The sequence below is a fragment of the Lissotriton helveticus genome, chromosome 4_1, assembly GCF_964261635.1.
Source record: "Lissotriton helveticus chromosome 4_1, aLisHel1.1, whole genome shotgun sequence".
In the NCBI taxonomy this organism is placed as follows: domain Eukaryota; kingdom Metazoa; phylum Chordata; class Amphibia; order Caudata; family Salamandridae; genus Lissotriton; species Lissotriton helveticus.
Window position 1 is genome coordinate 442,013,413 of NC_136063.1, and position 24,435 is coordinate 442,037,847.

The following is a 24,435-nucleotide window of genomic DNA, read 5'->3' on the forward strand; positions in this document are numbered from 1 at the left end:
CGTGTGCGCTCAGGGAGTACCACAGCCACAGGGGCGTCAGATTCCCCACCTACGAAATTGTAGTTTCCACGTACGCAGACGACACCCTGCTATATGTGAGGGACCCAGAAAACAATCTAGCCCCGGTCATCCAGGAGGTGGTGCACTTTGGGGCACTCTCTGGGTAAAGGTTTATTGGGCTAAGTTCATTGCCTTCCCACTCACCCAATCCACTTCTCCATTTGAGATGGAGTTTCCACTGCAGTGGTCCGATGATTCAGTTAAATACCTCGGCATCAGGTTACACAAGGATTCGGAAATTGTTTTCAGAGAAAATTATGGGACAGCGGTCGATAAGCTGGAGGATGACGTTGAAACATGGATTGGGCTCCCACTATCGCTAATCGAAAGGATCTCCATCATGAAGATGGTAGTTCTCCCACGATTCCTCTTTCTGTTTCAAAATATCCCGATAGTGCTTCCGCGCTCCTTTTTCGCTAGACTCAAGAATGCCATGATGAGGTTGGCCTGGGCGGGCAAGCAGGGTTGTGTTCAATGGCAAGTTCTCACACTGCCTTATCATCTTGGGGGGCAGGGAGCGCTGGACCTGGAGCTGTATTATTGAATGGCACACAGGGCACAGGCACACAGCTGGATCCATGGCACGAACAATGTACCATATCTCAAGCTTGAGAAGTTGTTCGTGGATCCTCTTCCCCTCCCAGCCGTTATTTTCTAACCGGTTGATTGTAGTACCAGGATTCTAGACTCTCTGAACGCGACTCGGCATGCATGGCACTGCATACTGCAGCAAAAAGCGGGAGCACTGTTATACTCCCCGGAAATGCATATAGACTGGGCGATCTGGTTGGCCCCATGCAGTGACAAGGGGGTGGTTCGGGCGTTACTTGCGCTGGGCATCCACAAAGTGGGGGACCTGTTCTCAGACTTGTTGCTAAAACGTGGGAAGAAGTCAGAAATATTGCAGACGCTCCTACGCTACTGCAAAGTTTCTAGTTTCACAGAGTGCACAGCGCAAAGCAGCAGCAATTTGGGGGTGACATGGACGAACCCCCTGAGGTTCGAGAGCTGACATTTCTCATCAAATCGAAATCCCCTTGCAAACTGGTCTCCAATCTATATAAATTGGCAATGTCTCAGTGAGCTAACCAGTACACTAAAGACAGGCTAGCCTGGCAGCGAGACCTGGACATCATGATAGATGACGATATGTGGTCATATTGCTGCGCTAATACGAAGCACATCTCTCTGTGTGGCAAACATAGACTGATACATTTTAAATGTATCAACAGAGTGTATTACACGCCAGAAAGATTGAACATGTATGGCCTGCGAGAGGTTGCAGCTTGTGAAAGGTGTCACTACCCAACGGCGGACTTTATCCATTTAGCGTGGGGTTGCCCTGGTGTTTTTAAATACTGGGAAAACATATTTCGGGAGATAAGCACGATCGTGGAGCTGGACATCCCCCTTGACCCAGTGGCAGTGCTCCTGGGCTACTCTAGGAAGATGCCGGAAGCTGCTTGCAGACTGGTGGATTGGGGGCTGCTGATGGCAAAACGCAGAGTAGCGATGTGTTGGCTGAGAGGACCCTTACCCTCAATACCGTAATGGTCGCATGACGTCCTTTATTGCTGCACACAATCGGAAAACTTTAGTGAACTACGCACTCTGAGGTGCAGATCAAAGAACTTTTGGTGACTATACACCACATATTTGAGGGGGGGGGGAGGCGTGACAGCGGTGACGGGGGCGGGAGCTGAAGAGGGAGCCAACGCCCCAGAGTTATAGAGGTGATAACCCTCGCAGTGTTCCGGTTGGCAGTAGAGCTGGAATGAAGAGTCCATAATGGGGGAGCACGGCGAAGATGGCAGGGGAAAGCTGGAAGGGGTGATGACAGTGTTAGAGTCTCATAGTCGTGATCGTGCATAATTGTTGGAGTACTGATGGCAAGTGACTGATCTGCAACCTCACTGTTTTGTTTGTTTTTTATAAAAAAAAAGTGTTATTGAGATACATTTGATATCATTGACATGCAACGATTTTGCTTACTAAATTGATTTGCACGGCAAATTGTATGTACATCGCTGACCGGCCTCCGGGATGTGGGAAGTGCTGTTTTTGAGACGTGCCTTAAGTGCTAAGTGCAGCCGGCCTCAGGGTTGTAGGCGTACAGCTGTGTATGTCATAGCGCTCTTTCATAATGAAATTAATTAAACATTTTTTTAAAAGTTCTCCCATACATTGTGGTCATCGGGGAGTTGTCTGATATTCTGCTGGAGAGGTATCTGGTGGCCCAGAACCAGCCCTTTTGATGTTTTGTGACTAGGATTAATCAAGCCTTGGGAGTGACCTCATGTTGTTGGCTTCGTATGAATATTGCCTATGTTCCAGGTTCTGGGTCCTCCGGAGGTCCACCAAACCCACTGAATTTAAAATGGTGGCTGGTTGAGTGCCTGTCCTTGGGGTATCCCCGGAGCATGTCACTCTATTCCAGTCTCCATGTAGGGTCATGCTGAGGTCACCAACACCCCCCTCGCCCCCCCGGATCATTAGTGCTTTGGGTGCAGTCATAAGCCAGTCCACCAGTTTTAATAACCCCTCTGATTACAATCCCGTTTGTAGATAGCATGATGCGATCAGCAGAGGTGTACCATTCCATGTGTGACCCGCTGCTGCCTGGCAACAATTGGGGGGTCACAAATGTTTGTGTTATGGGACTGTTTTCCGTACCGGAATCCCCTGGAGCCTGCCGAGTATCCAGCATAGGCTACCATGGTATATCTCCCCTGATTGAATTATGCACACTTATGTCCCACTAGGTAAGCTTTCTGGAACAGGACAATGTCCGGGTCATGCCTTGCCAGGAAATTTACGACAATGCTTCTTTTTAATCTGTTGCCCAGGCCATTGAAATTCCAAGAAAGGATCCGTAGGCCCCCGCTCCCATGCTCTGGGGGTCTGACCCCTCTATCGGAGGCTCATCCATCATCCATCGTCTCTCACTGTCAAGTCTCCTCCATCACTATTCTTATTGCCGATGTCTGGATATGTGTAACCCCCCATCCCCCACCCAAAACGACCCCCCCCCCCATACAACCTTGTACAGTGAGCTTACAACTGCCCACCACCCAAGGTATCTTCACCCCCCATCCTTGTCCACTGGTCTCCTTGGCCTCTCCATACATCATGTCGCCTGCACACTGGGTGCCATATAAAGGCGGCCATTGTCCCGCAGAGACTCCTTGTCTTGTCAGATTATCGTATATGCGGTCATGGGCCTGACCTCCAGCAGCCTCCCCTCTTCCTGTTTGTCCTTGGTGGCAAGGCTTCCCCATCTGTGGTGTCTCTGTCCACAGCCAGAGCCTCCCATTGAGTGTCTACAGTCCAGGCCTTGTAGCTTTGAATTTCTGCAACAACCTCTGATTCCACATGGATTTTGGTGGAGTGGAGCCTGGTCAGTTTCTACACTGTCCATGCACCCTTGGCAGCTGTCTGATTGCCCTTGGACTGCCCAGGCATGTGGAGGCCTTTTTGCCTCCAGGCATGATGCAGCTGCAGAGTCAAAGAAATAGTTATAACCACCATCTGTTATTCGTAGACTTGGAGGGTACTGCTCATTTGGTGCAGTGCACACTTCACTTCCATAAATGTCTCTCTCTCTTTCTGCACTTTGGAGGTGTAGTCTGGATATATATTTACTACTCCCCCTTTCCCCAGCTGCCACGGTCTGCGAGTGCGAGCCACCTGTAGGATGTGGTTCCTGTCTCAAAAATGAAGACGTCTGACCACTATGGCTCGAAGCGCAGCCCACAGAGGCTTAGGCTGCCCCGGCACCCTATGCCCCTTCTCTGCTGTGAATAGTCTTAAAGTCCGCCCCTCCAACACTTCAGAGCCCAGCCATTCTTCCATGAACAGTTAGGAGATGGGCCCTAGGCTTGCTACGGGACACCAATTATCCGGACGTTGTTGTGTTGCGAGCGGCCCTCCAAGTCTTCTAACTTCGCTGCTATGGCTGCATTTTCTTTTTCTAGAGACACCAGCCAGGCTTGCCCCTTTTTTATAGCTGGTGTCAACTTTATGCGGGTGTGTTCCATCACCCCCCACTCTGTCAACGTCTGGTGGTTCACCCTTAGCAATCCCACTTCCAGGGCCACCGTTCTTATGTTCTGTTCCAGGGCAGTTTTGGTGTCATTGATGGCTACAAGGATGACCGCCATATATGACTTGAAGCTCTGATCTGACGCCGCCAGGTAGTCCGCAAAGCCCGGCTGTTCACGGTGGTCTTCTTTCTCCTCTTTTTTTGCTTCCTTGATGTGGCCCATAATAGTGTTGGTGCCCCTTGCACCTCTCCCCTCCCAGGCGATGCTGCTCTGTGCCAGTCACTGCTGGGCCTGGTGCGCCTCTGCTGCCTCACCTCTGTGGTCTCTCCCAGGAGGTCACTCTGTGTGGGCTAGCCAGACCAGGCCTGCCTTGCTACGGCTACCCGACAGGACACCCCCCCACTACAGAGTCCCCCTGCCCGGGGCCGCTATCTACTCCCCGACCAAAGCCTCAGCCGGAGGTGCACAGCTGCCCTGGGTGGAGCAGCCAGCCACTGTAACAGGGCATGAGCACCCATCTCTCCACACTCCCCCACTCACCGCCCTGTCCAGGTGGGCTTCCCTCCCTCGCCTCCTTGTGGCTGCTGCTGCTCCCACCAAGCCGCCCACACGCTGAATTCAGCTGCCGCTGTTCCTCCACGCCGGGAAGCGCCCCTTTGCCCCCGCACCCACTTCTCCAGGCTGGGTTCGTTTGGCCTTCACACCTCATTCACGTCGGCCCACCCTTCACACTGCTTTCTGCAGCGCTGATCCGCCAGGCAGGACTTCTGCCATTCTGCTGTGCTACCCTGGCTGCTCACTGGCTCGGTTGCCTGCCTCGCCATTGGTCTGCAGCGGTCAGCGCACCATCTATGGGGGTCTCATTGTCTTAGGGCACCTCCGGTCCGGGTGCCTGGTCACCCAAGATCTCCCTTGTGCAGGATAACTGCCTCTGTGGGCCGTGTGCACCAGGAGCTCCTAACTCACATGACCGGCGCCATATTGCTTTAGGCCACGGCCTCCTAGTAATGGCATACATTGTGTGTGTGGTCTACCATAACATGCTCATTTCAATGGTTTTGTGCATTTGAACTAAAACTATAACTCCGTGTTTTTTGTTTTGTTTTTTTAAGTATCTGTTTAGCGATGTTGAGGTATTTTGATAACAACAAGATAGCTATCTGGACTGGATATGTGCACTGTTTTTGGCACATTTGTTTTAAACACTAGTGATATTTGGAGATTTCCGCTATATGGATAAATAAACTGAGTGGTCAATAGCGTTACATTTCCCAAAGGGAGGTGCCTAAGAATACATGTATTTTTCTTTCTTTTTTAAATATACTTTTTGTCCTCCGTTCTGTCTTGCAGGGCTATTCGTACTATAGTGCAAAGCACTTTCCCGTTGAAACCAGTGAAGCCTGGCCCCCCTCAGTTAAGTGTGTAAGTGAGCAAAGCTACATCAAGATACTTTTCAAAAGTTATTTGTTCTGATGTGCCTGTGAAACTTTTGCTACAGGATAAAAACAATGAATAACTTGATACCTAAGGCTACGATTAATCATTGTACACGCCTTCTAAGGCTGGTGCAAGGATTTTTTTAACCTGGGTAATGTGACTAGCTTCTCCTCTCTATCAGAATGTTAATCACATTTGATGCTTCTTGTGGTTGTTTGTGGGTGGTAGCTCCCTAGGTGTCCAGCTATCCCTTGACTGCCCATAGAACAAGACCTGACACTATAAGGAGACCTAGAAGTACAGCAATTCAAATTAGTCCATAATCTCGGCAGCCTTGGCTTGATTACTGAAACTTTCTGTTTGTAACCTGTAAGCCACTTACTGCCTGTTAAACTACTATTGCAATTAAATTATGTCTATGTGGAAACCAATACACTTCATGGTGACAAATAATCTTACTTCTGAACACGCACCCTTCTCTAGACACATACCAGAAGATCCTCCCACACTGTCAAAGAATAAGTGGCAGGGTTGCTGGTCTCTCCATCTGATTTTGAAAGTTTGCATTCTTACTCCAAGACTTCTCTCTGCTAGCGAAGATTGAAGGCAGGCACCCTTTAGAGTGCTCCTAGACTATATTGTCACTTGTATAATTTTGTTTCTATTTTTGTACATACCTGAAGACGAAATTGTGGGCAGCGTGTCTTTCCATCCATGTATATTTTTATGGTAACAAGCTAAGCATTAAAAGTAATACAATTGCCAACTTGGTACATTGCTTTGAAAAATCTAGACCAATGTGGCACAGCAGCCCCTTATGTTAACCCCAGAAAATATGAAGTTCCTTCACTACTTCTCTCATTCCAACATTGTGGTCTAAAATTTGGACAACGCTAACCTTAGTATGGGTTTCTCGATTTCATGTTGACTGCTAAATTGTTTCGTTTCATTTTGGACACCAAAACACAATTCAGGCTGAAATCTGGCGCGTGTGAAACGAAAAAAAACTTTACACCCAAATGTACCTTCTGTTCGGTTGTGCAGGACTTTGTGCTTTCTCGACTTCACTTGGAAAACTCTCCTTAAAGATTTTGCATGTTACTAGTTTTAATCCAGTACCACAAGGTGCAGTAAACTATGGTTACACGCATGTTTTTACAACTGTCCACCTGCCTCCATTTGCCCAAGTACTTGGTGGAAAAGACATTTCTCAACTAGGGGCAAAGGTAGTTTGGTTGCAATGAGTTCTAAGGTTCAGAAGGATTGCTTTAGAAAGTGTGGACCCCTCACTGCCTTCAGTAGTGCCAGGCCTTACTTAAGATGTTTGTTGCCATCCTGGGACAGTAAGTGTTTACTTGTAAATTAGTACACTTGTTTACCATAGGTGGCTAGGTCCACCAATACTATTGTACTTTAACTAGGTTACTCTTTTTGCAAACTTGACCCTCCAAGGGTTTAGAAGTAAAGCAACCAAGGGTTAATGTGAGAGGAGTGCATGGTTAGAGGCTCCAGTATAGCATGACACAGTAAACCACACTCAGAAATCTGAGGCACAGTGATGGTAAGGATAACAAATTGCTGGCCTGATTTTCCCTAACTTTAGACCGTATCACTAAGACGCTCACCTTATGTACGTGACGCGGTAGTGATCGATAAGAACTGTTCATATAAGGGTCTGTTGGTGAATGCATTTGGACTCCGATTACCCTATCAAACATTCCTTTGTGTGCCCAGAAGGGTGGAGCAAGCCGTACTTTAACGAAAGAAATCGTAAGTCTGCAGCCATTATTAATTTGGAAACCTTGCTTAGGTGTATGGCTTAACTATGCAGGAACGGGTTCTGAGTTTCAAGTAGTGGAAGGCAACACCAGTGTAATCTAGAAACCGATGTATATCTACACTATAAGGGTAAAAAGCATCAACTGTGTCATACTGTCTGCTGCCATGCGCTATTACCGAGCACCTGTTTTGGGAGATCTGCAGTGCTACGATCTGATGTTATCTAAATACACTCTGTATGCATTCCTCTCCTTACACCAGCTCAATTCCTTTAGCATAGTTTGGCCAGGCTGTGCTGTAGGTGAATAACATGTTACTCACCCAGTAACCGTGTTTTTCATGCCTCAAAGGAGCCTCTCACTACACTACACTTGACTCAGATGTATTCTTCTGGGCAGTAAAGCTTATAGCAGAGTCACGGCATGACATGCATACCATGTTGTATGGATAAATATTTTTATAATAATTTTCGCAATACTTTTCTTGTCTTTATTGTATTTTTTTCCAGTTGAGTTTTACTGTATTCAGAGGCATGTGCTAATCCATGGAACATCTCACTGATGGGGATTACTACATTTTATGTAGGATTTCTTCCTAACTAGGACCAACTATGAATTCGACTTGAGGCCTTTGTCCAGACTCACTACGTGCAATGTCAGTATAGCTTTTTGATGATTTGAGTGATGCACATGGGATACAGCAGCAGCACAACCTGATGTATATGATACCATGGATGCCCGTTGTACCATATTTTCCATATTGGTAACGCATAATTATGTTTAAATAATGTCTTATCAGGCCGTTCACATAACTTTGCTTTATTCCTCTTTTAGAATAAATCAAATGCAGCAAGAAAAGGAATTAACAGATAACATATTAAAAGTGGTGAGTTGACAGCTTTGTTTTTTATTTTTGCTTAATTGATGTTTTGATAATTTTTTTACATTTAACAAGATGTTGGTGGCTTTGTGGCGGGCCTGAGTGAAACTAAATAGCATCTATCAACCCTTAAAATTGTTCTACAGAATGATGCATTGATGGAACGCCTATCCTCTTTCCCAACTTTTGCCAACTATGACCTGTTGCTATAACAACATGGTTGCTTTTTAATCTTTTTTGGGCACCGAACTCAAATTTCTGAATTTATAACCTTACTTAGAGTTTTGCAGCGGGATTGTGGACTCTACTGCCTCTGTGGACGACTGATCTCCATTTTCAGAGATCTGGCGTGTGTAATGTGGTTGCTCAACAAAGGTGGAGTTTGTTTTTGAAAAACGAAAAATAAATCTCTCTGCCATGCTGGAAATATTCTCTCTGAATGTGGGAGTAATTTATGCTTTCCTGAAAGGCGTTCTTTTGTGCTCTTGAACAGGAAAAAAAAGTACATTGGACCGTCTGCCAACTGACAATTGGGAGACAGTCTTGTGTGCATTGACCGACGGCCCAGTGTCCGTTTGTACCAGCAGAGGTTCACTCAGTGGAACGTGGTGGTTCACGCCACTCAAAGTAGAGTAGATGGACTGTATATTTTGCGGGCGCGGGCAGTGTACTTTAAATCATGTTATCCTGCGTACCCTCTCCGCCAAACTCTAGGGAAGGTCCTCATTCTCTTACATCCGTTTTGTGCACACCTGCTCACTGTTTGCTTAAAATACTGCAGTGGTGAAAAACGTCATGATGAGTTTTGACTGTCGCGTCCTTTTGGAGATCCAGAACTAGATCATTTTAGTTTTTTTTAATGTCCAGACCTTGTGATGTCTTCATTCACTTGCATCCGCCTTCATTTGTTTGTTCACATCCTCTTTAGATTATTGTAATTTTTTAAATATTTATTCTAGCTGATGTCCAGAAATAACTAGATGCCTGAAAGTCAACTCTTGTCATACCTGTAACATAATAAAATGACAACTCCTCCGTCCAACCCTGGCTGCATTGGTTAATTTTGGTCTCCCTCGGGATCTGTATTTTAAAGTCTTCATTTCTTTGGTTGTGGCACTTATATACACAAGAAGGCTCTATGGTTAATTTAGTCCTGCTCCTTTTGTTTGGGGTTAACTTTCTCTCACCCAATGTTGTTAAGCCAGTGAATTGCAAGGTTTGTGGCCTGCCCCCATGCAATACAAGGATCCTTTTCAAGAATGTATATTTTATGCAAGTAGATATGTGCTGAGTCTACCCTTATAAGGCCTGGGGTTAGCCAAGACCTTTTGATTTTACAATATTTGTATATGCAACATGCTTATAGGGGCTTTCAGCCAGCCTTCTTCTTCTATTGAACTGTTGTTGCATTAGTCGCATGTTTCTTCTACACTAGACAGCGTGGGGCACTGGGTCAGCCCACTTCACCTACTGGCTACCCTCACTGTGAGTGATGGCTTTCTGCTCTTTCAAGAAGAGCAGATTCACACGAAGTAGGCCCTTCAGTATCGGAAAACATTTTGACCAAGTGTTCTTACTTTTACCCAATGTTTACAATGTTTGTTTTTTATATTGGCATGGTCTTGATAGTTTCTCCCCCAAAACGTTTTACAACAGCCATGACAAAATAAAACAAGCATTGACAAAGCCAAAATACTGACAGCCAACGCCAGACCCATTTGCGCTGCCGATGTTTTATGGATCACTTTTTTTGGTTAATATTGACTTTATTTTCTGCTACTGGTTGCTTTTGTGATTCTCCCAGCCCACTTATGCTGCAGATTATCTGGCATGGAATTACGATGCTTAGTGCTAATGCAATGCAGATTCATTCTGTTTTGTTTAGAAGAGGTACACTCTGGTACTAGTTTGAAGATTACTTATATTTTCTAAGTGTTGCTGCTCTCCTTCTATCAACTAGGAAGTAGAACCTCTCATTTAGCTTTTCAGTGGAAATGAGATTTCTTGATCTCCAAAGACAATTTTTGTATGCATTAAAAGGGAAGCTCCAGCTCTTTCCACTAGTGATTTACGAATGTCGATTGAATTCATACATTACATTTTTTTAATTGGATTTATTTTTACCAGCCCAGAATCTGGTTTTAACCATTTGGATAAAAGCACTGCTGTAGATGGTTGAAATTGTGATGTGCAACGTCATAGTCCTCCTGAATTACTTTTCTGAGCCCCATAAGGGGTTGGGACGCAAGTCATCAAATATCATTCTGTTTCCAAGATTTGAATCACTTTTAACTTTTTGCAGAACTCTTTCAAAGCCATTTTAACCATTTCTTGGGTTTCCAGAAAGGCTCAGCTCCCAGGAGAACTCTTCAATTATTTCAACCAGCCTGTGTTTTCCTTCAAGTCTTGGCATTCTTTTAAACACAGACTATTTCTGTTTGTCTTTTATCTTAGTTAAAAGAACAGGCTGAAGATTCTATTCTGGTGTTGGAAGCCGCTCTTCAAATGCAAAAAGATCTGTACATCCACACAATGAGGACCCTAGATTTATTAGCAATGGACCCTGGTACTCTGAACGGCGAAACGGAAAATTCAACAGCTGGGTTAAGAATTAGCTCTGAAGAGATACAGTGTCAGGTAAGGATTTGAATTATTAGGTTTTGTCATTTTGTTGCATAGATAAACTTTGAAATTGATATTAAACATTTTGTGCATGGGGCTGGAATGTATAGTATGCTTCTCTATCTCTTCAAACAAGTGTTTCAAAGGTGCTTCAGGGACAGCATTCCTCCCTTTCTCTCCCTTTCAGGGAGTTTCCCCCTTTATTTGATGGAAGTTTGAGATGTACTCCTTTTTTCTCTCCAGGTTTGATATTAAGAATTCTCAGAGATGAACACAGGTATACCATATTTGATATACATAACTGAACATTGATAACTCAGACTTTTCAATAGTAATAGACCTACCTGTATCTCTAACCTTAAGCGCACTTGCAGTGGGGCTTCTTCAGCAGAGGCAATAATCTATTGCATTCCCTAAGATGACCGCACCACATACCTTTCTCTCTGTCTCCAGTCTTTTCCCACCTTTAAATTTGGGTTACAGTGTATTGTTTATGTTTGGCAGAGTCACAATGCTGTAAACCGCTACCTGAGATGGACTTTGGTTTTAACCTTTTTGCTATATATCTCCTACTTGTTTGATTCATTGTGTTTTCATTATATTCAATAAACAGATATGAAAATTAAAAAATTGAGTGTTCCATTGCAATACATCCTGCTGCGGTGCATGTTGGTGCAAGCATAGTCTTCTCATACACTTGTATGCAAATCAACATTGCTTCCCTGATATCAGTCATTTTAAGTATACATCCAAATTAAGTAGCCATCTTAAATTGTTGCTGTTCCTTAGAGATTGTAAAAGGGGATGAAAAATGTACTTGGTGTTCATTGTTTATATATATTTTCTTCAGTTGCATTTTTCATAGCAAAGTAGTAAAACTATGTAAGGAAGTAAAACCACGAGGTGGAGTGGAGAAACCGAAAAAAGTGTCATTAGTTTCGGTACTAGAAACATTGGTCTCACCGTTGAAAACAATACTATCAATACAAATTAACTAAATGGTTAATTTAATCATTAAAAAAATTCATATATAAAGAACTGTTATAAAAAACGTATACTTTGTGACAGTGCAGTGGATATGTAATGAGAAAAGGTCTTGGTGTTCTCATCAAAGTGTTAAACATGTGAACAAATTCAGTGATCAAAGTTGTGTATCTTAAAAACAAGAACAACATGACCCATTCATATATAATATAATATATCTAGTGACGTAGTTTAGTCGCCATTTCAGTCCCTCGAGAAGATGGGTGGACCCTCATCAGGACTCATGAGATAAAGAGGAGACGAAACAAGGAGAACAAGCGCTGAAAGAAAGAATTATAAACATAGTTCAGAAAGGATGGTGTTATGGTGTGAGGTGTAAGCCTTTAATATAGAGTATATACTCACAGAGCGAAGATTGAAAACTTCTATAGAGAAGAAAGGCAGCCTTCCCTAAAATAAGAGGTCAGAGTTCAAGGTATAGCTGGTAGGCGGCTCATTAAAAACAAAAATTGCAGAAATGAGGAGAACAAGCTCTGCCTGAATCCTGGTAGGTCGAATGAACTGATATCTATTGTCACTGTGATGCCTGTCCCACTGAAGTATGGCTGGGCAAGACAATTATAAAAAAAGGAGGGAAAAGGTTTTCAAGTGCCCTGAAGGAAGAAGTGTGGATAAAAAACGTATAAAATTAAAAAAGTCCATACATTTCAGAGTTACCAGATGAAAAATTATAATGGGTGCGAAATAACGCCAATTCCTTGATATCGGAGGTAATTTGGGGGCCCAAATGTCCTTAATGTATTCCCCTGGTAGGGAGGAAGAAAGCGAGCATATATGCGCACAGAAAGTGTGCACACTTTGTTACAGGGCGTGCAAGGGGGTACACAGAGTGGTTCGCCGCACTCAGGAAATAAAAGGGGATTCCCAAGAATGGCCTGTGGACAGCAGATCTGCACGCCCGTCAGGTAAATTCCAGCGAAGGAAGAGCTTTGCCCAGATATATAGATTAGTGTCTCTCACTGTATATACTCAGTGGGGAAGTTCTTCAAAGCCGTGGGAGAGTGGTGGGGGACAAAAAAGGACTAAGAGAATAGGAGGCTGCCATATTGGTAAAACACTGATTGTCTTATGGAAAGGTCACAGGAATGAAGACTAGGAAAAATAGCTAGATCAACAGATTAGGAACAGATGCATTGTCATGCAGAAGAAATCAATAGAGGTAATGTGTGACAACAATATAGTATACATGATAAATGTTGAGAACAGCCAAGTTAAAGAAGTGTGGCTCAATGGTTAGAGCGGCAGACCTTGATGCAGGGCTCTGGCCCGGGACCAGGGTTCGATTCCCACCTCGGTGGGTCTCGGGCTCAAAATTCATCTGACCGGATATTCTCGCCTCAGTGCCTATTCTAATCATGGGTCCCACGCTGCAACTCTGGGCAATAGCTTGCTTAATCTCCACAACGGCCCCAACAGCGCGAGGATGCCTGGTTTCACCGTGGGGGTGCCCAGGAGTGGACACTTCGCAAGGAAAACCAGGAAGGGTTCCTTAGCGGTATGCGGTATGAGTACAAGCGCCAGGAGACCCGGTCCGGGTAGCTGCACGCTATACAATTACAAAAACATTTACATTTACATTTAAACCAATTAATCAGTAAATTATCGTAGTGCCAATCATCAAATATAAGGTAAAATCAAGGAAGGTAAGTGATGGAGTCCGAAGCAGAAAAGTTGAAAATCCAGAACTGATATCAGGTTAATTAAAGGGTCCATAGTGAAGGTTCTGATCATCGCGCACTGGGGATTGCTCAAATCAAAATAGTCAATTTTTCCTGCCGGTTCAGGCCGGTCGACCCAACTTTAATATACTTCTTTCCGGATTAAGTGGTTGTATTGAGTATTGCAGGTTTTATGGGAAGAATAGATGTTGGCAATATTCTTTTTTCTCTTTTGGTTTATCGTCTGTGTCTGAGGTTTTACTGAATTAAGTGAAGTCCTGTTAGTAGTTTACATAGACAGCTTTTTATTGACGCCTAAGGATCAGGGCTTGAAACAAAAACTGAATATGACAGTTGTTGGAAAAACTGGGTAATATGCCAAGCATGGAGAAATCAATTTTAGATCTGTTGAAGAAAGTGGAGTTTCTAGGTTTCATTGTAGATTCGGAACAAGCCATGTTGTGTCTATCCTCAAGGAATAGAAGAAAAGTCCGGAGGGAGTTCAGGAAGATTTTATTCAGAAAATGGTTTCTGGTGAAGGATGTGGCTCCCAATAGGCTTGTTGTCATCAATGATTAAAGCTATATTGTAGTAGTTGTTACATGTGTGTCTTACAGAGGCTGTAAGGAGATTACCTATGGAGGAATTAATGGTATCATCACTAAGTAAGATTGAACAGCGATGCAAAAACAGAGGTTTTATGATGAATTAAGAATGTCCAGGCCTGTAATGGTAAGGCAATATACGTAAACAGGTTAGATAGAGTTGGTGATCAAGTCTATGCAAGTCAGACTGCGTGGGAAGGAAATACTGTCTTTTGTACAACATGTAGAAATTGGATGGAGAAGGAGAAATATTTTGTGCTAAAGTGTTTGGTGGAAGGAAGGAACAAGTCTACGTTGTTGAGAATGGTCTATATGTCAGTAGTTTATTATCTGAATTGTTTAGGATGAACGGAATTAAAGAAGATGGAAGATTTAGCCTAGGAACTTTGACATTACAGTCTGGACTATCAGATAAGGCCAGGATCAGGGCATGGCAGAATACAGTACAGGTTTGGAATTCAAGGATATTTTTGCGGATTCAAGCAACTAGATGTTGTTCAGGCAAGTATTTCTGAGGTTTCAGGACAAGCGGAAGACCACTGAATGTGGATCTCTTTGCTTCACGTATATCTTCAAGACCATTTTAGAGGTTATCATGGCAGTTGTAGTTGATTGCTTGTATAAATTCAAGCTTCTGTTCAGAGACAGATGCCTTTCTTGAGGAGCTTCAGAGTTTGTCAGAGGTCCAGGCGCGGGGAACTGGGAAGGTAAATCATTCATCTTGGATAGCTTGGTATTAATATTATTCTGAACACTGTTTGGATCTTGTGGGAGCACCTATAGTAGAAGCAGTTAATTTCTTTTGGTGGCCTAGTTATATGAGAAGAGATTTAAGTATCACTCAGTGAAAACATATGGAAGATACATTGCTGCTAGACATGTGCAGAAGGAAGGAATTTTAGTAGGGAGAAATGTTTTGGAATGTAAGGTTATGGACAATATTTTTTAAAGAGCCCTATGACACCAACATATTCCATTTTTTGGGGTGTGGCTTTGTTTTTGAGTTTCCTTAGGGATTATCTGACAATAGAGATTTGAGATTGAAGCAATAGGCATGAAAGTTAACAATGTTACTTTGTTTGGTATCTTTTAAGGGAAATTCTGATGTTGGAGCATTAGACCCTTAAATGGTTGAGTTTAATATCACTGGATGGATGAAAGTATTAGTGAGGGTAGCTGAATATCCAATATTTCAATAGCAACCTAAGATTGGTGTAATGAGTTGTGTCATGGAGTATGAAGTGAAACCAAGGGTTGTGAGCCATCTGGTGCTTTACATTTGATGATTTTGTATGTAGAGCTGTTCAAGCCTGTGTCATTGACTACTATTTTGAGATGGGTTTTATGTGACGTATGTTTGATTGGTGAGATGGCTTCAAAAGAGTTTGTGAAAGGAGGATGAATGACAGACATTATGCATTCTTCAGTTTGGTTGAATGTTTCTGCATTTTTAACCTTTTATTTTAAACCATTTGAGTGTGTTTCTGGGTGTGTTGTCTTGTGATCTGTAAGAAAAGTCAGTGGCGGGTATTGAGCCTCAGCATGGTTTCATCAAGAACAGCCTAGGGCAGTTAACAGTCGCCTTCTTACCATTTCCAGTTGCAGGTTTCTCTGACCTTCCCTCATAACAAACCGTAACACTTCTTTTTCTACACTTCCTAATAATTTGGCTTTAGTTTAAGTCCTACCCGGTGATTTAAAAACGTATTTTTTTTTACATTACTCCCACTTTATCCTCCACTCTCTTCATATACCACTTCCGGTCATGACGTTTGTTTCTTGAACCTTCCTCCATCTTTTCTTTATTTCTTCAACATTCACTTAACTCTTATTACCCATACATAGCCTCTATGGTTAGCTCAGGTACTGTTTTTTTTTCCTCTTTGATTCATATGGACTATAGCCTGTACCTCCTTGAATGGTTGTTCACTATACCCGTATCATATTGTTGACAAACTCCGAACAAGGTGTACAACGGCAGCCTGAATACGATTCTTGATTACTCTATTGATATTTTCAACTAGACCATTTGCCTTGGAATTATACAAAACCGCCCTCTTGTGATTTGAAATGCTTATCTATTTCCTCCAAATACTACTGCACACCATTATAGGAATTATCTGAAACGTATTATTCTGAATATGCCTTGCTAAGAAACATAATTTCCATAAACCGTACGATTGGGAACAATACTCAGATTTGATCTGAAACTATTTTGAAAAATAGTCAACCATCATCAAAACTAACTTGCTCTGCATTTCTAAAACCTCAGTTTGCCCCATAATAATGTTTTGACACTTTAGCTCATGCCCCCATCGGATACTGCACCGGCTCCAACAGTTGAACATTTGTTTTGGGTACCGTGTAGCTATAACTACACACCCTGTAGTCTTACACCTCATTTTTCTGTCTCCTCTTCAATTTGAGACGACCAGAATAACCCCTTGAGTATTGTTTTGATCCCGCTAAGGCCCAGATGTCCTTTTTGAACAGCCTCTCAGTATCTTAAGCGGAATCAATTTGTATCCTCTCTCAATTACTTGCTAATGCACTTACAGTTTTCTAAACCTTCTTATTGTTTTGGCCAGCAGCCTCCCTAGTGCCCCCTATATCCCAACTATATTTGGACATTTTTGTATAACTTATCATCCTACTTAACATGTTGTTTTCACATTGCATCTGAAATCACCACTACCCTAATAGTGCAGATAACTGCTACCCATCCTTGTTCTTCTACCGTCTCCTTTGCTATGCAATATCCATCCATGTAGCTTAATCCTAGATGAAAAAATCAGCCAGTCTATCCTCTTTGCCAGACAAAAACTCCACAACAGAATTACTCTCCAAATTTGCTAACAATATGGCAGTACTGAGAGAAGCCCATCCAGTCCCTTTAGAGGTTAACAAATGTATTATAAATGTATAGACTTTGAACGGTAGCCTCACACATATGTTCTAATGTACTTCATACCCCAAAACATGGGAACATTATGCATGTGCCACAGCAATTTCTTCCTGAGTCTGGATTTCCATCACATTGGCCACTAAACCATGGGCAAAGGCATCAGTGGTAATAATTACATCTTAAAGTAAACTTTCCCCAAGATGAGACCCCGACAATCTATTTTTTTTTATTTTGTCAAATTTTTGCTGACAGTTCTTATCCCATGCAAACGTTTTTCTTTTTCAAAAGCTCTCATATTCCCTTAGTCCTTTCTAAAAAGTTTAAAATAATCTTCAAATAATACTCTACAAGTGAATAATTCCCTTATCAATAATGTTGCAAATATCTGACCCTATTGTAGGAAGCTGGCACCTTATGTGGTGGATCCAAAATCTGATATATAAAGAGTCCAGTGGTTCCCTTATGAGTGGACAGGGCTTGCTATGCAATCCCAAAGTGCTCTATTGGGGGTTAGTATGGTTGAGCAGCCTTCGGCTTAACGCAGAGGAGTGCATGACATTTGCAAATACACACAATGATTAATAAATGATGTCACAACTCAAGAAGGAGACCCACATCAATTTACAACAATAGGTAGTATATTTCTATATGTTTAGGCATCAGAAGAAAATCGTTCAGGTAAGTACATTTTTAAATATAAATTCTTTTCAGTTCAAAAAGTGCTATTTTTGATTCCTGCAATGTATTTCTAAGGGAGGAATAGTAAGTTCTACAAAGAGGTACAGTACATTGACTTACAGGACCAATCTCCGGGAGTTAAGGTGAGTGGTGGGCAAGGTCCAAGACAGCACCAGCATTACACCACCACGTCACAAGGGCTACCGGGTGCAGGGTGCAAAACAGTGTTGGGAGTCCAATAGGTTTTATTGGAGTCACTGCAGAAAGAGGCTGCACGCTCTGACTGGGAGACTAGTAGGGGTGGACCAACAGGGGCGTTTAAGACTTGCTATGCTCAGGGACATAGGGACACCAGGGGCCCTCTTCTCCGCAGCCCGGGAGCGACGGATGCAGAGGCGTCTTTAGGCATTGGGTTTCGTTAATGGGAGCAGTTGCGGTCGAGGGGGCCTGTGTGCAGAGGCTGCAGACAACGTCGGGGAGTCCGCGAGGGGTGAGACAACGCTGGACTCAAAATCTGGAGTGCTGGGGAACCTTGTTGGCAACGGTGGGGCACTTAAACTCTAGTAGGAGGCGTTGGGTGCGGAGATGGCTTTGAATGTTGGGTCCAGAGGTCTCAGAGTCTTTTCTTTGGAGTTTCTTTTGAACAGGTCCGCTGTTCGCAGGAGGTCTTAGTCTTCATTGAAAGCAGGCCCCTCCCAGATTCTGGATGCACTCATCTGCAGGATGAGTCGACTTTGGCACAGAGTGGGTGGAGAACAGTAGACAGGTCGGCAGGTCTGTGGCCAGGTCAGGTGCTCTCTACTGCTTTGGCAACTCTTCATCAGGATCTGCTTCTCTGGTGCCACAGACTCCCCTAAATACTGAATTTAGTGGTGTTAGGGGAGTGTAGGGTAGTAACCAATGGGCTACTGACCCTTGGGGGTCATTATGCCTCCTATATGACCACTTCCTGTGGGAAGTGGGCATAACTTTGTCCCAGAATTCCTAAGTATTTGTGTCCACCTCACAGTAGCGGCAGTGTCTTAATTTGTAAAAATAAAAATAAAGTACGTGTTAGGGCCTTCTCACGAGTCCACTGTAGCCTGCACCTCCCATTGCCCCTGCCAGCACTGCCAATAGCAGTACCAATTGAACTGCTAACCACCGCACTCCTACAAGTGTGAAAATTCAGTTGATTCTAGTTCATCTAAAGCTGTTACTGCATGAGTGGCAGGTTATGTTCTTCTTTAATGCAAATTGACTTAGTAAACCCTGCTGTTGTGCTCATCGCAAAATTAGGGAAACAGCACTGCCATGTGGTGGACTGTCACTAGAGCCAGTGCTAATAATTAAGTGCCCGTACCGAGCACCGGAAACCCCTGACCCAAATTAAGCACTTCAGTAACCTGTTTGGAGGTGGTACACCCACCTGATAAGCAAATTTTCCCACCGTTCCAGGTGCTAAGGCGGTTCTGGACAGGGGAGCAGCTTCCTCTCCTTTGAGTGGAGCCAGATTTGCATTCCAAAGGCGGTGGCTTCTTTGAAGCCCACCAGCCCAGGGAGGCTAATCAGCAGGTCATCCTGTAGGAGGGGGTGTTGCATCCTCTTCCCGGACAGGCTTTTGTTCTGGGTCTCCTGGGCGCAAAGGCTCTCACCCTAAGAGGTCAGAACAGTGTTTCAGGTAGCAGGCTGGCAGAAACCAGTCAACAAGTACACCAGGGGCTGGTAGGTTTTCAGGGGGCACCTCTAAGGTGCCCTCTGGGTGCATGTATTTGTACATTCATCACTGGCATCAGTTGGGGTTTACCAATACGAGATGTTTTATACCAAACATTCCTATTTTCAGTGAAGCAATCATGTGTTTTTAAAATGTCTTTTCTGGTCACTTGTACCGGCAGCAATAGGACTGACCAGCACAGGGGCATATCTGCCCATGCAGGTATGCCCTCACTTGGAATATTCAGTACCTTGCCTTAGGGTTGTTAGGCCTGCTGTAGGGGTGACTTACAAATATTGCATGCAGTGGTAGGGGATATGGCAGACAGGGATGTGTGACATGTGTTTCACTTTTGTCTGCACCAAGACACGCAACCTGCAGTGGCAGTCTGGCATGTACTTGGTGAGGGGTCCCTTAGGATGGCACAATTCGTGCAGCAGCTCCTAGGGGTCTTCTTTAGTAACCCAGGCCCTACGTGCCAGGGTACCATTTAACAGGGAGTTACTGAGGGTGCTAAAGGTTTTGCATTTTGGGGGAACAATTGTACAGTCTTGGGAAAGATCTCTTGCACTGGGGACCTGGTTAGCAGGAACCCAGGGCACTTTCAGTCGAAATCACATCATTTACCAGGCAAACAGTGATGGTGACCTTGTCAAAAAGAGGCACTTTCCTCCAGCTATAGAGTTTAAGTCTGCACTTTTTATGCTCTAACCTTTAACCTCTCCACCTCTAATTTATTCCAAACGTTGCACAACCTATTACCATGTTGTCTGTTTCACTGTAAACCAAGATGTTAGTCTGAAAATTTCACACGCCACATGAGTTCCCCAAAATATCCTGTATCATTCTTTGAAACAAATGCTGAAGCTGATGCCAACTCAAACAGCATGTGTTTGTGCTGAAATGCTTCAAATCATGTTGTAAACAACGTGAAGATGATGAGATGCAATATGTAATTCTGTTTGATGGTATGATAATGATTACTAGGTCAGTCTTGGAAAACCATTTTTCTTTTCCTATTGTAGCTAAGATTTCTCCAGTATGTGGGAGTAGATGACCATCTACCCAAATGTAATTATTTAAGTCTGAAAGGTTAAAACACACACTCTCATATTTATCCGGTTTTCGTACTGCCTTTGTGTGTGGGAGTGGGGGGTTTAAGTCATTCAGATCCCTCTAAAATTCCTGCTTCACATAATTTCCAGAACAAATTTTATTAGTGTTATGGCAGTTGACAGAATACAAAAGAAACACTGCTCCCAAGATTGCAGAAAGACAGTGAGCATAGAAGAGCAACAGCGTTCAAGAAATTCAGTCAACATTATCCAACACCCCCCTCCCCGCATCCCCACCCGGGTCCCACCCCCCTCCCTGCACGGTGTTCATAATGTCCAGAAACAGGAGCCAAAGCAGCATGGTAGCGACAAGTGGACAGTTCACATGAGGGTAGTATAGACGTGATCTGTATCAGAGGCTTGTGGCGCTGGGGGGTCCAGCAATAGGCCCCTATAATCAGCCCATTTCTTCCAAATCCTATAATGTTTCTTGGGGCAGCCTCTGGCCTGCTTCACATAATTTAAATAGGTCTTCCTTTACTTGCTCGCTAGCTGCTAATGTAATATTTCTGTATTTCTTTTTTTTTTTTTTTTGCTGGGCTCATCTTTGCAATATGATCTTGTGCATAAACCCTTTAACTTCCCCTAATTTGTCTGAAAACACTGTGGGGGTACCTTTCTACTCAGGAATCCGTCTCTTCAGCAGGTTCATCTAACATATTCTTTTCTTTAGGGTATGGTCTTCGTTTTGTATTCCTAAAGTAGGTTAATGGATCTCACCCAAAATATGTGTTCCCTTCTTTATGGTGTACCTACCCTTGATTTCCTGTTTCTCAACTCAGTTTCTGCCACAAAATAGATAGTCATCTCTAGCCTTTCCCACTTATAACCTTTGAACCTTACATTTGTCTTGTATATGTTTTTGTTCTCTAGGTTTAGCAGGTACTGACAATCCTATTGAGCTATGGGATTGTATCGCTTTCGATTCATTTAGTATTTCAAATACATCATTGTCTGCTTTAATAATGCATTTAAGATCTCTCACAAGTTTTCCCTGTATGAACACAATCCATATTTTGGACATAATCTTTCTTGTAACCCCTCTGAGCTTTTTATTTTTGAATGGTCAAAGCACAGTAGTAATTTTCATGATCTTCACTGCTGATAATTTTTCTTTCTATGACAGTGTTCAAACTACAATATTTCTGTTTGTTCTCACTACTCTTAGACTTGTTAGCATAATGATCTAACTTCTGGTATTTAATGCGAGTTGCATTATGTACAAGACAGTTCTTATCGATCGCCCAATGACTTCCACACCTTCCATAATTGTTTTCAGATTTCTGTTCCCTAGTGAGTTTTTTTCCCTTTTCATTGTTACTATGTTTATTATATTTTAAGTGATTGTAAACTTAATTGCACATACATTGTCACCTTCATTACCTATACTTTCCTTTTGGGCTTGTAATACCCTGACTTCTTCATCTTTTTTCTTTTTGTGACGTTATTTCTTGCCCCGGGTATGTCCAACGGTTCTCGCAGTTTGGGATTTGTGCACTCAACAGCTTTTCTGATATCGTTTTATCAGATGTATGCATCATCATTTGTCGTCTTATTTATTCACTGGGGTTTCCCGTAAAAGCACAGTTTAATATTAGACCTCCTAAATTGTGGACTAATTTCTCCCCTTCAGGTTGCAATTCTGGAAGGGTACGATAAGCTGTTAATACTTCTGCCCCTAATCATTGCAAGAAAGTTGCTGGGTTTGTATGTTCGGGCAACTTCCCTTCCAGAAGCGAAATTAAATTTCTTGAATGCATTAATCCAATCCTCCCAGGGGATCTCCGAAAAGGTAAACAAATTCTAGAGGTGTAATTGGAGACATATTAACATACTGCCCGTAATTTACTGTAAAATAGGATACCGTATGAGTCTGTTGATTTCTTTTAATAATCTCTAGAAGGTGACGGCTCTAAATGGTATTTTACCACTAAAGTAGTTTACATAGTCAGTGAGAGCTGCTGTGCTATCTCCACATTTCTCTGTTGGTGGCCTTTCTTAAGGGAATTTAAGTTTCAATTCAATTAAGTTTTATTCTACACACAAGGGATCATCGGGGATCAAAATGAAGCCAGGGGGTAATAATCCCTATAAATTACTAAATATCACACAGAGTAACGAGTGCCGGCTGTATGTGAAAAAAAGGAAGAGGAAACTAGAAGTTGTGTAGTGTCAGAAGAACTGTGAAGAAAGAAAGGGAGGATCATTTCCCTTCAGAATGAGAACCCTCACTCACTGTTAGCTGACATGCTTCATCATATGGGTTCCCTCCTCACACCGAGGTGTGGGCTACCACTACCCGAAGGGAGGAGCTGAGGTGTTTTCTCAAGATGAGCGTTTCAAAAGAGGTGAATGAGGTGCAGAGTGCAAAAAAGAGTAGTGATTTAAAATTGTCTCTCTGGGTCCACTAAATCTTTATTGGGTGGCCTCAAGGACACGGTTAAAAAAGAGAGGACTAGGGATCAAACCAATATATCCCTAGATGTAGGTCAACATGTTTCTGCCCTAAATTGGTCCCCTAAAGGGATCCAGTGGCATTCGTCAGGACCTTTATTTAGTAGTCACTCTGCATATGTGCAACAGAAATATTAATATAAATATACTCGCCACCACAGGAACAGGGTGGTCTGGTAATCAGCGACCCAAGAAACTTCAAAGGGGTATGTCTTTTCTCTAAAATGATGTACTAAACCAACTCTCCAAGCTCTGGGTACGCCTCATTGTGCCCAATTCATTTGTGTGCTACACAAACTGTATGGACTCCCGCTTTGACCTTTAGGGTCCCGGTGAGGATCTTTAGGATCCCTTTAGGGGACCTACATCTAGGGATATATAGGTTTGGGGGCATATCCCGCTGAAGGCACTGATTGAACAATAGGCCATCCCATTCTCCGCCAGGCTGGACAGAAAATTAAGCAATTGTACTACATCCGCGCCGACTTGATCCACACCCCATCGCAGACACCAATGCACCCATCTCGTCCTGGAAGACGATATCATTTGGTCGTGCTGTCCGCCCATGCTCTGGATAGGAGGAATTCAGCGTGGGAGCGTCCAGCGTTGCCTGTAATCCGTCACACTATCAGCTGTAAGGATCCTTCCACTACCAGTTGATGCAGCACTAGATCCGGGCTCAACAGAATGCAAGGAAAGAGGGTGAGTCGGATTGGAAAATCTCTGGGAAGTTTCAGTAGAACCAGAAACCACACTTGAGACTTCAATATCATCGTTATCATGATCTTCTTAGGGCTGGGGCCTGTTTCTGGGCAGGGCTGCTGTTTTTTTAGGGCTGGGGTTAGGGTTGTTTTCAGGGCAGGGTTTTAGGGCTCTGGGCAGGGGGATGGGGTGTAACCTTTATCATGCATATGCCTTTACCAATCATGCCTTTACAACTAAATTAGTTGTAAAGGCTTGCGTGGTGAAGGCATGCGCGGTAAAGACGCGGTCATGGTAAAAACCACGTTGTCCAGTCATGCGATGCACTTGCATGCATGGTTCCATCATGCAACCCCAACTTGGGAGTATGTCAGGCCTTTCCTCAAATGATGTACTTTAAGGCGCTTTAGAGCCCGATAGTGAAAGACTGCCTAAATTGATGCAGAGAGGAGATCCACCAGATGAGAAATCTGCCAGAGGGACGTGTGAGGCTTAGCCAGATTTTGGTGCAGCTTGTTCCTGACCTTTACCAGCTTCTGAGATGACTGGCTCAGGGAAGATGTAGTGGAATCTATGACCAACCCTAGGAAGGTCACACTCTGGACGGTAGAAAGAACCAACTTCTATTTGTTGATTACGGACCCCATGTCCTGTAAGAGGTCCACCTTTGTCTTTAGGTGCAGAGCCAATTTCTTGGGGCATTGGGCCAGGAGGAGCATGTCGTTTAGGTAAACAATCTGCCTTATTCCCTGGGCCCC

The 24,435-nt window shown here is 43.5% G+C and overlaps 1 protein-coding gene across 2 annotated transcripts in view; it reads left to right on the top strand.

Annotated features, from left to right (window-relative positions):
- Positions 1-24,435, top strand: part of INTS8 (integrator complex subunit 8) — a 552,137-nt gene that overhangs the window by 54,542 nt on the left and 473,160 nt on the right. For both annotated transcript variants that reach the window (XM_078687009.1, XM_078687008.1), the window contains exons 5-7: positions 5,454-5,525; positions 8,153-8,204; positions 10,653-10,835. In XM_078687009.1, the coding sequence (XP_078543135.1) occupies positions 5,454-5,525; positions 8,153-8,204; positions 10,653-10,835 (307 nt within the window). The remainder of the gene's footprint in view (positions 1-5,453; positions 5,526-8,152; positions 8,205-10,652; positions 10,836-24,435) is intronic.